Source organism: Psammomys obesus, unplaced genomic scaffold, assembly GCF_907164565.1.
Source record: "Psammomys obesus unplaced genomic scaffold, mPsaObe1.curated_primary_1811, whole genome shotgun sequence".
Lineage (NCBI taxonomy): Eukaryota > Metazoa > Chordata > Mammalia > Rodentia > Muridae > Psammomys > Psammomys obesus.
The window spans coordinates 61104299-61117325 of NW_026585644.1; the positions used below are offsets into that span (position 1 = coordinate 61104299).

The window sequence follows — 13027 nt, forward strand, 5'->3', positions numbered from 1 at the left end:
ATGACCTTGGGTAGTTTCACAGGCTCCTCATGTCTGCCTGTTTCTCACTACCATAGCTCCTCCAGTTCCACCCCTCTCCTCAGTGCATGAAGGCTTGGCTTTGCTTTCTCTCCATATTGCTCATTGTAGTTTCCCTGGGCAGGTACTTGTGTATCTCTAAATTCTCCTTTTATATAGAAAGGAGAAAAGAGAAACTTCCTCTTCTAACTTATTTTCCTGGTTTCTTATATTCAGAAGATAGGGCTTAAATTAAAGCCGGGATCCTGACTTTTACTCTATAATGAGGAATGGGTAAGAAGTCTTGGGGATTTAAGTTCTTTTTTTTTTAATTTTTATTTTATTTTATTTTTATTTACACTTTATTTACTTTGTATCCCCCCTCTAGTTCCCTCCCTCCTCCCCTCCCAGTCCTTCCCTTCCTCCCACTTCTCCACGCATGCCCGTCCCCAAGTCCACTGGTAGGGAAGGGTTTCTTTTTCTTCCTTCTGATCCTAGTCTGTTAGGTCTCATCAGGAGTGGCTGCATTGTCTAGCTCTGTGGCCTATTCTTGATACAAGAAATTAAAAGGATCCTTTGGAAAAGGGCCACTGAACTGGGCTCTCACTTCCTGTTATTTTGTTCTGGGCACTATTATCTTTTATTCACTGAACAATGGGTAGTTCCTTGTTTTTTTATATTATTTTATTGTGTATTTTCATTTATGATATTAATAGTCATAAAGCATTTATATAAGCTTATTACCAAAATTGAATATAACTAAGATCCAATCAATTTACACATTCTGTTTGAGGATGAGGTGTTTTTGTTTTTGATACAAGTAAGTCCTATATTTTATGTACTTCAAAATAATTTCTTAAAGGAATATGAAATGGAAAGATTTTGGTTTGGAGGTGTTTAGTCATATTTTGGTGGATTATACTTCAAAGATTTTTGAGGCATCCTGATGTTTCACTGTTACGCAGATTTGCTTCTGGATGTTCCTAACATATGCTTGCTGATCTTTAGTAGCTCAAGATTACTTCCAGATGGATTAAAACAAAACAAAACAGCAACAACAATAACAACAAAAAACCCTACCTGGCTCTGCTTTGCTAGCTCCATGAATACTCTTATGAACAGTATTCAGGAGCTTGGAGAGGAAGGGTGACAGGCTGGCAGTATTTGTAAATGTTTTTCAAAACAGATGATTTACATTTATTGGTCCTCTAAAGGAGTATCTTAAAGGTCATAAGACTGTTTATTCCTTGAATGTAGTTTTTATGCTCACTGAAAAGTATGTCAATATGCAAACAGAGCAAGATGCCCGTTTATCACATCAGTTATTTCTGACATTATTCCTCAATGTTGTTATACCTCATTTACTCTGATTAAATGTCTGCCATTCTAAAACAAATTAAAAATATAAACAGATTTTTGAAAGAGTTAGGTCAATTGGAAACTTGAACAGAAATGTATTTCTCGAAAGGAACGGAGATAGAAGTTACACACTCGATCAGAATGACTTGATTACATGGTTCCTGAAAGCAGCATTGGATCTTGGAACAGGAAAATCATTGACAGAGAAACTGATGGACTCGAAGAATGTCTTTGATTGCACCACTGTCAGTGTCCTAGTTCAGATTATACCCTGGGTTTGTAGACATTAGGTGAAAGGCAACTTTGTTGAAAGGCTAAATTCCAGAACTTGAAGTTTTAAAAATGATTCAATCAGTGGTGTGTGGTAGCTTATGCCTTTAGTTTCAGCACTTGGAAGGCAGAGGTGTGTGAATTTTTGTGAGTTCAAAGCCAGCCTGATCCACTTAGTTTCTGGCCAGCCAAGGACTACATAGTAAGACTGTCTCAAAAATTAAATGAAAAGGCTGGATCTCCAATTAAAGACATAATTTTAATATTTATTATTTTGAAGGCATTAATAATCTTATATCTTTCAGTTGAGAAATATTTTTATTTTAAAAAATACTTTCTTCTAACATTTGAAAATGTAAGAAACAAAATGTACAGAAAATGTGAAAGATAGCATTTCAAATGCCTGTGTGCTCCCTAGCTAGCAGGCATGTACACATGTTGTCCTACTTGCTATTAACAGAGAAAGAACTCTATGCAATGGTCCAACCATATCCAGTGTCACAATCTTAAGAAGGTCACTGTGTAATTTCCATTTTGGACACTGTGTCCAACAGTGCAGAAGTCCACCAAGCAGAACAACATGTGCCTTAACTTACCTTCTCTGTGATGGATTTGTGACAGTGGTTCTTTCTATCCCAAGAAAGCTATTCAGTATGTTTCCTAATGACAAAAGGCAAAGTGAAGGGAGAATGTCACTTAGACTTATTCCTTAGAAAGGGGGAAGGAAAATGGATAACCTGTCATGAGTCCCAAAGATTGTGCTCATGTTTTATGACAAAAATATAAAGTTGGTCTACTCTCTCTTAGTGATTTTTGTGTGTGAAATCATCACCACTCTTTGTTAATAAGAAATTGCCATGGTATTACAGGTCACGTACACCAAGATTAAAACCATTCCATGTTGGAGCTTTTTGAAGATGTGGCAGATGCACTGTTACCATTTATAGGCAGATGCTTGTGGGTGAGCCTGCATGCATTGTCACAGGGAACTAGGTCCTTCTCTGAGGCGCAGTCATGGTGAGTTGATGTGCTGCGAGTATGGCAGGCAGGGAAGACACAGGGGGTGAACTGAACTTGTCTCTAAGTCTCAATGGACTGTTCCTGTCTTTTAGCTGTATAACAAGAACAAAAAAGGAAGGGACTGAGAAGGACCAAGCAGACCTTTGCATCTATGGGCCATGCATTTTCCTGATGTGTTTTGGCATGCCTCTTTCTAGACTCTAGTAGCATGATTATGGTAATTTCTTCACTTGTGTATTTAATGTATTTTTTTAATATTAGTCAAGTGTTTATTGTTATCATCTTGGAGTTTAATGAAGTAGTTCTTCAATTTTACAATCCCACGAATTCTTTGATAAAGTTTATCATTCTTGTTTCAAATTCTGTGTTCTAGTGTTCATCTAAGTACTTTTAGTCACACACTACTTCTATAGGATTAGTGGGTTTGATGGGAGACATGCTATATTGTTCATTCATGTTGATTTTACTATTTGACCTGGGCATGTGGTCCTGCATCTGATATGTCAATCTGGAATTCTTAGATTGGGCCAGCACAGGGGCTACATAAGCTGAACCAGGATGCGTAAAGCTGGTGGATGATTTGACTAATGGACTCCCAAATATGGGTCTGGACCTAGGCTAATAGATGTGGAGATGCCCATAGGCAGCAGTGGCAGTGGATGGGGGCAGATGAGAAAGGAAAGAAGCAACTTACCAAGCAAAGGTAGCTAGGAACTAGGCATGTGGATGTGGAGATAGACTGAAGGAAATGAATTCCCCACTTGCTTGGCAAAGGTGACTTACAGGCAAGATTCATTCAAGGGCTGAGGGTCTGGTACTAGGTTTGTGGGTTTATAGATGGTGGAGGGTTTGAGACCAGGGTAATTCTCAGTGCCATTACTGCATTCAGTAAGCCACTGGCTAATGTTAGTGAGGCTAACATTATATCTTAATACAGGTAAATGCAAAGTGTAAATGATTAGGAAAATAAGAGCAGAAGAGAGGGCAAGTTTGGGGGAAGGTTTAAAGAAACCAGAAAGAAGACACATGAATAGCAACATTCTTAATTAGAATAAAAGAATTGATAGGACATAAAGTGGGTTTTTTAAATGTCATGAATGATGGCATTTATAAGCTGTCAAGGAAGTGGTCTTCGGCAGTTTGTGTAGTTGGCACTATATAATATTGTTAGCTTTAACCTCATAGTATTTCTGAGATCTCAGAGCCTGAGAGACTCTATTGTGAAAGAAAATTCTAAGTGATTTTCTTTATCTTGGCATACTAAGTGGATGGTAAGTAACTGGTAAATGTCAGTTCAATAATAAATGTCCAGAGTCCTCACAAATTGGTCACAGGAGTGGTACTTTTCTGAGAATTTGAACTTGGCTATATGGACACTCTGTCAAAACAAAGAAATTACCATTAAGGCCATGAAAACAAAGTCAGGTTCACTAAAATAGGAGGTGGGTACATGTGAATAGCAGACTAACACTCACCCAGTGCTAGGGAAATAAAAATTAAGGGATTCCTGGTGCTTAGTAACCAGCCAGCCTAGCCTAATTGGATAGTTTCAGGTAAGAGACACTGTCTCACAAACCAAGGTAGATGGCCATCTTGAGGAAGAACATCTAAATTTTATCTCTGACCTCTCCATGCATGTGCACACATGAACACACACACACACACACACACACACACACACACACACACTAACACAGACATGAACACACAAAAGAAGAAGGTGACTCACCAGATTCAGGTAAGCACTGAAGGGGACAGCAATGAAATACAGGTACAACTGAGGCAGGGATTGACACAGCTGTTGCTAAATAGTCCAATGACAGTACAATGTGATGACTGAAAACTTGATACATTTTATAGATTTTCTTGTTCTAAGAAGGAAATTAAAAATAAAGAAAAGGAAATGACTAGAAATCAACCAGTGATGTTTAATTAGAGCAAGGGATACCACTATCAGTTTATGGTTTTACTGCATTTACTGATAAATGCCTACAGAAATAGATGTAAGTGTGTATACTTGTATCTATGTAAGTATGCACACTTCTTATGGCTTGATCTGTACAGAGAAGATATGGTGGTTTGAATGCAAGTGGCCAAAATAGGCCCATAATAAGTGGCACTATTAGGAGATGGGGCCTTGTGGGATGAAGTGTGTCACTTGGGGTGGGCTTTGAGGTTTCAAATGCTTAAGCCAAGCCCAGTGTCACTCTCTCTGCTTGCTGCCTGACAATCCATATTTAGAACTCTCAGCTCCTTCTTCAGCACCATGTCTGTCTGTACACAGCCATGCTTCCTGCCAAGATGATAATGGACTAAACCTATGAAACTGTAAGCCAGCACCAATTAGATGTTTTTCTTATTAAGAGTCACCATGGTCATGGTGTCCCTTCCTAGCAGCAGCAACTGTAACTAACATAGAGAGCCAGGAAGAAATGAAATAGAAGTGGGTATTCCTGCCATCAAGATTTTGGCTTCTGGATATCATTCTTTAGTAAACAAGTCTCTATGGAGAAGTGACTGATGTCAGACGAAAGATGGGGGAAATGTCTTGAGACTAGAAAGTAAAGAATGATAGAGGTAGATCAAAAAGACTAACTTAAAAGTATAATTTCCAGTGACCAAAGTTGGTTTAATTTTAGCAGCAAATAAGAATAAAACTGAATTTTTATTCATAAGGTGAGTATGTAGGATTCAATACTAATACAAATACAACTTGTGAAACAGAGAATTAAAAGCTGCCATTATCATACAACATAGCAATAATCCTTATGAGTGCCAATGGTGACTGGGAACATTAGTGTGTGACAGTTAGATGAAAATGTATCTACGTAATCTCTGCAAATCTTCCTCCAAGGAGAAAAGGGTAACACTATAGTTTGGGAAATTCTGGCTGACAAAGCCCTCAGAGTTCATAGCAGTGAAACAGAGGATCACATGTCTGTTACAGGATATTTGATCCCATTGTGAACCCAAAAATTATGAACTGTAGAACTCTGTTTCTCTAAAGGTTTTTTTTTTCTTAGAGCAAGTACAGAAAGCCATATTAAGAATAAATTATTGGTATTGAGCTAATTTCACTTATGGTATTTAGCTTTTCATTTAATGCTTCTATGTTTAGGCTGTCTGGAGAAGCACTAAACAGGGTTCTAAAGCCTTCTATTATGGTAGTTCCCATCCTTAATGGTCTCTTAGAGGACATTTCAGGTGACTTAATTTGTCCACAGCTGGAGTGATCTCTGTCTGTGGAGTTGTGCCCCAAACTGGTTCCCAGAATATTATTTAAAGAAGGAAAATCACAACTGTTCTATTTTACCAGTAAAGACTCGGGAGCCAAGTGCTGGGTGAAAACCTGCTGGCTCAGAGAGGCAGAGAAAGTAACCAGCTGACTTTCCTTCTCAGCTCAGGTATAGGTAGAAAAACCCAAAAGGCTCACTAGCTCAACTGACAGCCCAGGATCAAAAAGCCAAAAAGAAAAAAAAAAAACAAAAACAAAAAACCCCAGAGCTGAAGACTTGCTAGTTCAGGGAGCTGAGGAGCTGACATCTAAGCCACAGCCAGAACTTGAGCTAATAGCCCTTTCTTCTTCTCCATGCTATTTTAAATGCCCCTCAACACGAAGTCCCACCTCCTCTTTAATCCCTGTCAGCTGGGTTCTTGCTCTGCCTCTTGATCTAGGGTTAATTTTATTAAACCCTGTGTACAGAAAATTCGTAGATTAAAGGCATATGCTAGGGCTCAACCACACCCAAGAAACAAGGTTTTCAGTTCACAATGGGATTAGATATCCTGCAACAAATGTCCTGTGTGATGCCCCACACAGGGGCATCCTATGGGAATTTGGTTATCCTATGGGAAATGCCTAACTTCTTCTGCCACAGGAAAACAAGGGATAAGCTAAAATTGACAGATGTACAATGGTAGAGATTCAGAGTCTTAAAGTCACAGAAGGCAGGGAAGCTGGAAGATTTGTTACAGATGACATCTCATCTAGTTGAGATTGCAGGCCAGGAGAAAGACATCATGGGGGAAGAGGCAAATTTTAATTCTAGCTGGGTGATGTGGTACATTTTTTTTTTTTAATCCAAGCACTTGAAAGGCAAGTTTTCTTTGAGTTCAAAAGCAGCCTGATCTACAAAACAAGTTTCCAGGTCAGCCAAGGCTACATGGTGAGGCCCTGTATCATAAATAAATAGCTTGGCTGTGTGAAGGATGTATATTGTAATTACGTCTTTTTGAAGCTTTTACCATAGTCCTAAAATATTTCAAACATCTTGTTTGTTTGCTGAGTTGGATGAAGGCCTAAAAGAAGCAGCTTATTAAGGCTTTCCAATCATGTTCCTCTCTTACAGTGATGTAAAATGAGAAATGTCCTTCCTACCTAGCAAGTCAGCCACTTTGGGAGCAGATTCTAAACTGTCAAGTCCATTCTGTGTGACAGGTCCTAAACAGCCTGTCTGTGTTCAGTTCTCCTCACTGAGTAATACAATCCTTGTTTCCACGATGCTCAGTAGCAGGAACTGAAATGTGATGGCCCCTCCCCATTGGCACGTAGACTACTACAGCCTCTTTTCCATGATGACAGATATTGAAGTAAGAGAGAATGAAACTTGAAAGAATGAAAATGAAATCAACGACCTGGTAACATATCCAAAGCATCAAGAATCTTCAGAAAGAGACCAAAGGTTTTCAGTCTGAGTTTCTGAACAATAAAAACTTAGATATGAGAAGAAATTTAGGGAACCTTGGTACTAACACTGCTTGGGAACCAGTTGGACATTCACCTAAAGGCTCCTTCTAGATGCATAGTTATTCCAGTGTAGGGTAGCAGAAAGATGCAAAAATTGGGAAATTATGCATGGCATTCTCTTAATACTCATTTCTGTACCTCTATATTGCCTTTCTGATGTTATCTACATGATGGAGTATTACTCTGCAATGAAAAATAAGGAAATCATGAAATTTGCAGGTAAATGGTGGGACCTGGAAAGGATCCTCCTGAGTGAGCTGTCCCAGAAGCAGAGGGACACACACGGTATATACTCACTCATATAGACATATAACATAGGATAAACCTACTAAAATCTGTACATCTAAAGAAACTAATCAAGAGAGAGGACCCCGACTAAAACGCTCAGTCCCCATTCCGAAAGGCAAGGAGGTTGGACATCAGAAGAAGGAGAAAACAGGAAACAACCTAGAAACCTGCCACAGAGGGCCTCTGAAAGGCTCTGCCCTGCAGACTATCAAAACAGACACTGAGACTTATGGCCAACTGTTGGGCAGAGTGCATGGAATCTAATGTAAGAAGTGGGAAATAGGAAGAGCTTGAGAGGACAGGAACCCCACAAGGAGAGCTACAGAACCAGAAATTTTGAACACAGGGGTCTTCCCAAAGACTCATACTCCAACCAAGTACCAGACATGGAGATAACCTAGAACCCCTGCACAGATGTAGCCCATGGCAATTTAGTGTCCAAGTGGGTTCCATAGTAATGGGAAGAGGGACTGCCTCTGACATAATCTGATTGGCCTGCTCTTTGATCACCTCCCTCTGAGGGGGGAGCAGCCTTACCAGGCCATAGAAGATGACAATGCAGCCACTCCTGATGAGATCTGATAGAATAAGATCAGAAGGAAGTAGAAGAGGACCTCTCCTATCAGTGGACTTGGGAAGGGGCATGCGTGAAGAAGGGGGAGGGAGGGTGGACCCGGGAGGGGAGGAGGGAGGGGCTTATGGGGGAATACAAAGTGAATAAAGTGTAATTAATAAAATAAAATAAAATAAAAAATTTAAAAAAATAGGGCTGGAGAGATGGCTCAGAGGTTAAGAGCACTGGCTCTTCTTCCAGAGATCCTGAGTTCAATCCCCAGCAACCACATGGTGGCTTATACCACCAATATGGGTGATGTGCAGGTGTACATGCGGGCAGAACAATGTATCCATAATAAATAAATAAATCTTAAAAACAAACAAACTAACTAAAAACCTCAAGGTATTTGTGAAAGACATTTCAGTGGTACATGTTTTATTGAAAGATTTAAGAAATTGATTTCTCAACATGGTAACTTTTTAACAAACCATAGCCCTAATACTGTGAATCTGATGCCTTTTGTGGAGGATTTTAAAATGTGTCCCTTATTTCCACAGAAAGTACATACAACATGAAATTTTCAATTCTCCACAGAACTGAAAAATCAGTGTGGATACTGTACTTTGAAACATGCATACAGCCTGGGCCTAAGGTGTTTCTTAATCATCCTTTTTTTTTTTTTTTTTTTTTTTTTTTTTTTTTTTTTTTTTTTTTTTTGTTTTTTTTTTTTTTTTTTTTTTTTTTTTTTTTTTTTTTTTTTTTTTTTGCAGGATCAGATAGCATTAGGAAAATAAGCCATGTGCATTACAAATGTGGCCTGGTGAAATTCAATATTCACGGTGACAATTTAGAATATGAGTTTCTTGGGAAGAAATGAACTCACCACTTGAATTGTACATCTAAATATCTTAAAGTCTGCAATAGGCTTATTAAAAGATTTTGATCCACACTCTTACTTCGAGTTCAAAAGGAAACCTACATTTTTAAAGTGTATTCCTTTTCTGGGTGTATTTACTTTGAACTATAGCATATAGTTTTTCTTATAAATCTAACTTGCCACTATCTGTTTTTAAGACTTGTAAACTTCAAGTGGTTATGATGTGTGAAGTTTGGATTAAGCTAAAGTTTTTAGAAAGCATGTGTTATGTATTGTGATTGTTTCGAATTTTAACATGGGCCAGCCCAAAACTTGAGTGTCTAGCAAAGTAATATACTGTACTCTGTTGCTGTAAAACACCACAGAAAATTGCCCTTTCGTATCATGCTAATAACAGACAAATGAAGCAGCTGTTCTTATTCTGAATGTACTTGTTTGAAAAACTTGCACAATTTAATGAAAACTTCTCCACTCATAAAACCTAAACTTCTCACACATGGAAAAAGTCATAATGTTTTGGCAAATATCAGTTTGTTAAGAATGTGAAAGTCTACCTGCTTCATAACTGGAATTCTATAATAATGGCATGAAAAGTGGTGGAAAGCCAATTTGGAAAGACCATGGCAAAGGGGGAATTAGCACTGTTTAAAAATATTCCTAGTCCTTTTCCTAATTTTTTTTTTTCTGTCAAGGAATAGTCAAACTATATTCCCTTTCCATTTCTTTCCTTCAGGTGTAAGTCTTGGGTCATCATTCCTCCTCAACGTAAATGATTTTCTCCTTAAAACAAGCCTCAAAGAAAGAAGTCGGATTCTTATAGGACCATTTTCTACTACTGTCAATCTGGAAGCTAAATGGTGTAAACACAGTGGAAATCCAGGCCCACAACAATCCACACCAAAAATATCCATGGATTTAAGAGGTGGTCTGCTACAGGTCTGTAGGGATCGGCTGTGTTTTCCCCATTAGTTTTTTAACTAGCGTTTTGTTTTGCTTTGTTTTGTTTTGAAGAACTTCATTAAAATTTTAATTTTTGTGTGACAAGAAAGTGTATAGTCAGACGGTACCCATTAAATTTTAACAGCATTATTGAAGAATGAGTCATAAACCATCTAATTTACCTATTTCAGCAGTATACTTCAATGGGTTGTGTTTTTCTTGTTTGTATGTTAGGGTGTGTGATCATTATCACCATGGTCAATTTTAGAATATTTCCTTCCATTCATTCATCAGTTGAGGGAGTTTCCTTATAAAAAGTGGAATCTTTCCACTTTGAAATATTCCCAAGTAATGCTTCTGTGAACATCTGCAGACAAGGTTTTCTGTGGCCATACATTTTTGTTCCTCTTGGTTGTATAACTGACAGTGAAAATGCTAGATCAAATTTTTGAAGGAGTAGAGTTTTCTAATCATAGTGTAGTCAGCCTGAAGCACAGTGTCACGGGAAATACATAAGACCTCATCATAACTGCAGGGTCCTTAGACGTATGATGGTCAGTTACTAAACCTGGACACTGGTTAATTCCCAACCTCTTAGTCATGTGCTTATAGCCAGATATAGAATATGTGAGCATATCTAGCTTATTTCTTGTTGACACTTAAGTTGCTCTCAACTTGATCGTTAGGCAATTTCATGTCCCAAGATTCACAATGATAGAAAATCCAGGTGACTAATTTATCAGTAAAGGGAGTATGTTAAATATAGATCTTTTAAGATCATCAAATAGTTGTAATCTTTCAACTTCTCACCTCTTTTACTGACATGAGCCACAGTTTGGGGAGATTCCAAAGATACTACTTTATGGCTTTTAAAAGGCTTTTATTTCTATCAGTAACCTTTTAGATGTGTGCTGCTTCACAATGTGTTTTAATTATACTATCTTTTTCCAAGGCAGAGAAGTACATATTAAGGACAGTAATGAGAGAGCAATAAAGTTTATTCTCTCTGTGTTCTAGACACTTAACATTAATCACTGTGTCACTGGTCATATAGCTGTTGCAGGGCTCTGCATTCTTGGGCTCTCAGGCTCCTGACACTGAACACTGGATTGCCACAGTGGAGTCATATGTTGACAGTCTCACTAAGCACAGACCCTGGAAACCTCCTATGTACAAGTCTGTTGTCAGCTTTCTTCTTCTCTCTTGTTAGAAAGCAGCCTTACAGCCAGGACTGTTTATCTCATTACAAATGGAAGAAGCTATTCCACGAGACTGGTTTTATCATCTTATTAATATTTGACCTAGATAATCTGTTTCCTAATTTCCACTTTAAGAAATGTTCTTCTTCCTCTTTGAGAAATTAAATCACAAATAGTACTTCACACCAGTGTAATATCACCATTAATCTACAGTTTAAAGTTTATTGTTATTCACATAATATGTAATATTGTTCTTGCTGTTGTTTATTCAAGTATTAGAATTTCAATTATTAATTATTAGAAATTATAGCTTATTGTCAGTAATTAAATTAAACATGATTACAGTCTCATATTAATTGAAAAATTATCATACCTAATAATCCTCTAGAGATGCTTATTTTTAAAGACTGTTAACTTTTTTATGCCCTTTTAAAGGTTTTCTGGGGTCAAGAACATTTGAATTGCTTGGCTCTTCTGCATGAATTATTCAGTGAGTATCTTAAGGAGGAGGGAAAGTACGAAGTGCCAGTTCCTGAATCAGCACCCCACATGCCATCTTCTGTGGAAAAGACTCAAGCTTTTAAAACTGAACAAAGTTCAGATGACCTGCGCACAGGTGTCTTTCAGTACGTTCAGGATGCTGGTGAGTACAAGCAGCGTCAGCGTATAGGGCACGTGCCCAGGTGCAGTTTGCAGTGACTCACCCCATAGAACTGTGGGACACTTGACAATACACTTGCATACTTACAGCATAAAGGTAGTGTATGCCAGTCATGCTCTCTCTTGAAATTGACCTTGTCCACCTAAAATCATATTTAAACTGATCAGTTAGTTGTTTTGTGTGATTTTATTTTATTCTTTCTCAAAGAAACTAACATATTTCTTCTTAAAAATATACAATTTTGTTTTCATTTGGCAGAACCTTTGAGACTCCCTGGTATGTATGAGGTCTTGTTTTGTAGTGAAACAGAAGAAAGTCCAGGGATGATGTTATGGAGGTACCCAGAGCCACGAGTGCTCACCCTTGTGCGTATTACACCTGTGCCTTTCAACACCACAGAGGACCCAGACATTAGCACCACAGACCTGAGCGATGTACTGCAGGTATGTAGACTCTGGCTTTTCCTTTTCCAAAATAAACGCTTGTGAGAAAATGCTGACCATTCATGAGGGAAAAGCATACTTCCTGCATCAGTAATAGCAAAAATAAGCATAGCACTTGTTTACTGTATATATACACATGTGTGAAAAGGAGAGCTACAGTTTGATGTCTCTGGATCACCTAAAGTAGTAGTACAGATCTGCAGTAGTTCCAGGAACCCAGGAAGTTGTAGGAAGCTTGGCAATTCTCAGCAGCCAGAGTCAGTATCAGGTCATGCATCAACAGTGTGGATGAAGGGACAGGGGAGGACAGGCAGGAAAGATGCTCTGATGCCATGTTCCTGAGATCCTGGGGATGTCTTCATATTCTGCCTATGAGGAACAGAATTTAACTTGGGGCTGGGAATAGGTCTTCTTGATAGAAACAACTCTTAAGTTGCAATCTTAGAATCATACAAATTATCTTGTCTCCTCGGAGAAATTGAGAACAGAAAATATGTAGAATTGGCTACATAGATTTGGATAAACTTGGATTATTTCCTGTGTCAAACCCTAAAGCTGCTCTTGATTAGAAAGCAGCTGCGACAGCCTCATGTGTTGGGAGCTCAGTGTAGCACAAAAAGTTCTTTGGTTGTTGAAGGATAGAAAAGTCACTCTACTTCACCTTTGAAAGG

At 38.3% G+C, this 13027-nt stretch overlaps 1 protein-coding gene across 1 annotated transcript in view; it reads left to right on the forward strand.

Moving 5' to 3' along the window:
• Vps13b (vacuolar protein sorting 13 homolog B) overlaps nucleotides 1-13027 on the forward strand; it is a 563330-nt gene that overhangs the window by 419350 nt on the left and 130953 nt on the right. The window contains exons 32-34 of the mRNA XM_055622389.1: nucleotides 9848-10050; nucleotides 11688-11895; nucleotides 12172-12356. Of these exons, the coding sequence (XP_055478364.1) occupies nucleotides 9848-10050; nucleotides 11688-11895; nucleotides 12172-12356 (596 nt within the window). The remainder of the gene's footprint in view (nucleotides 1-9847; nucleotides 10051-11687; nucleotides 11896-12171; nucleotides 12357-13027) is intronic.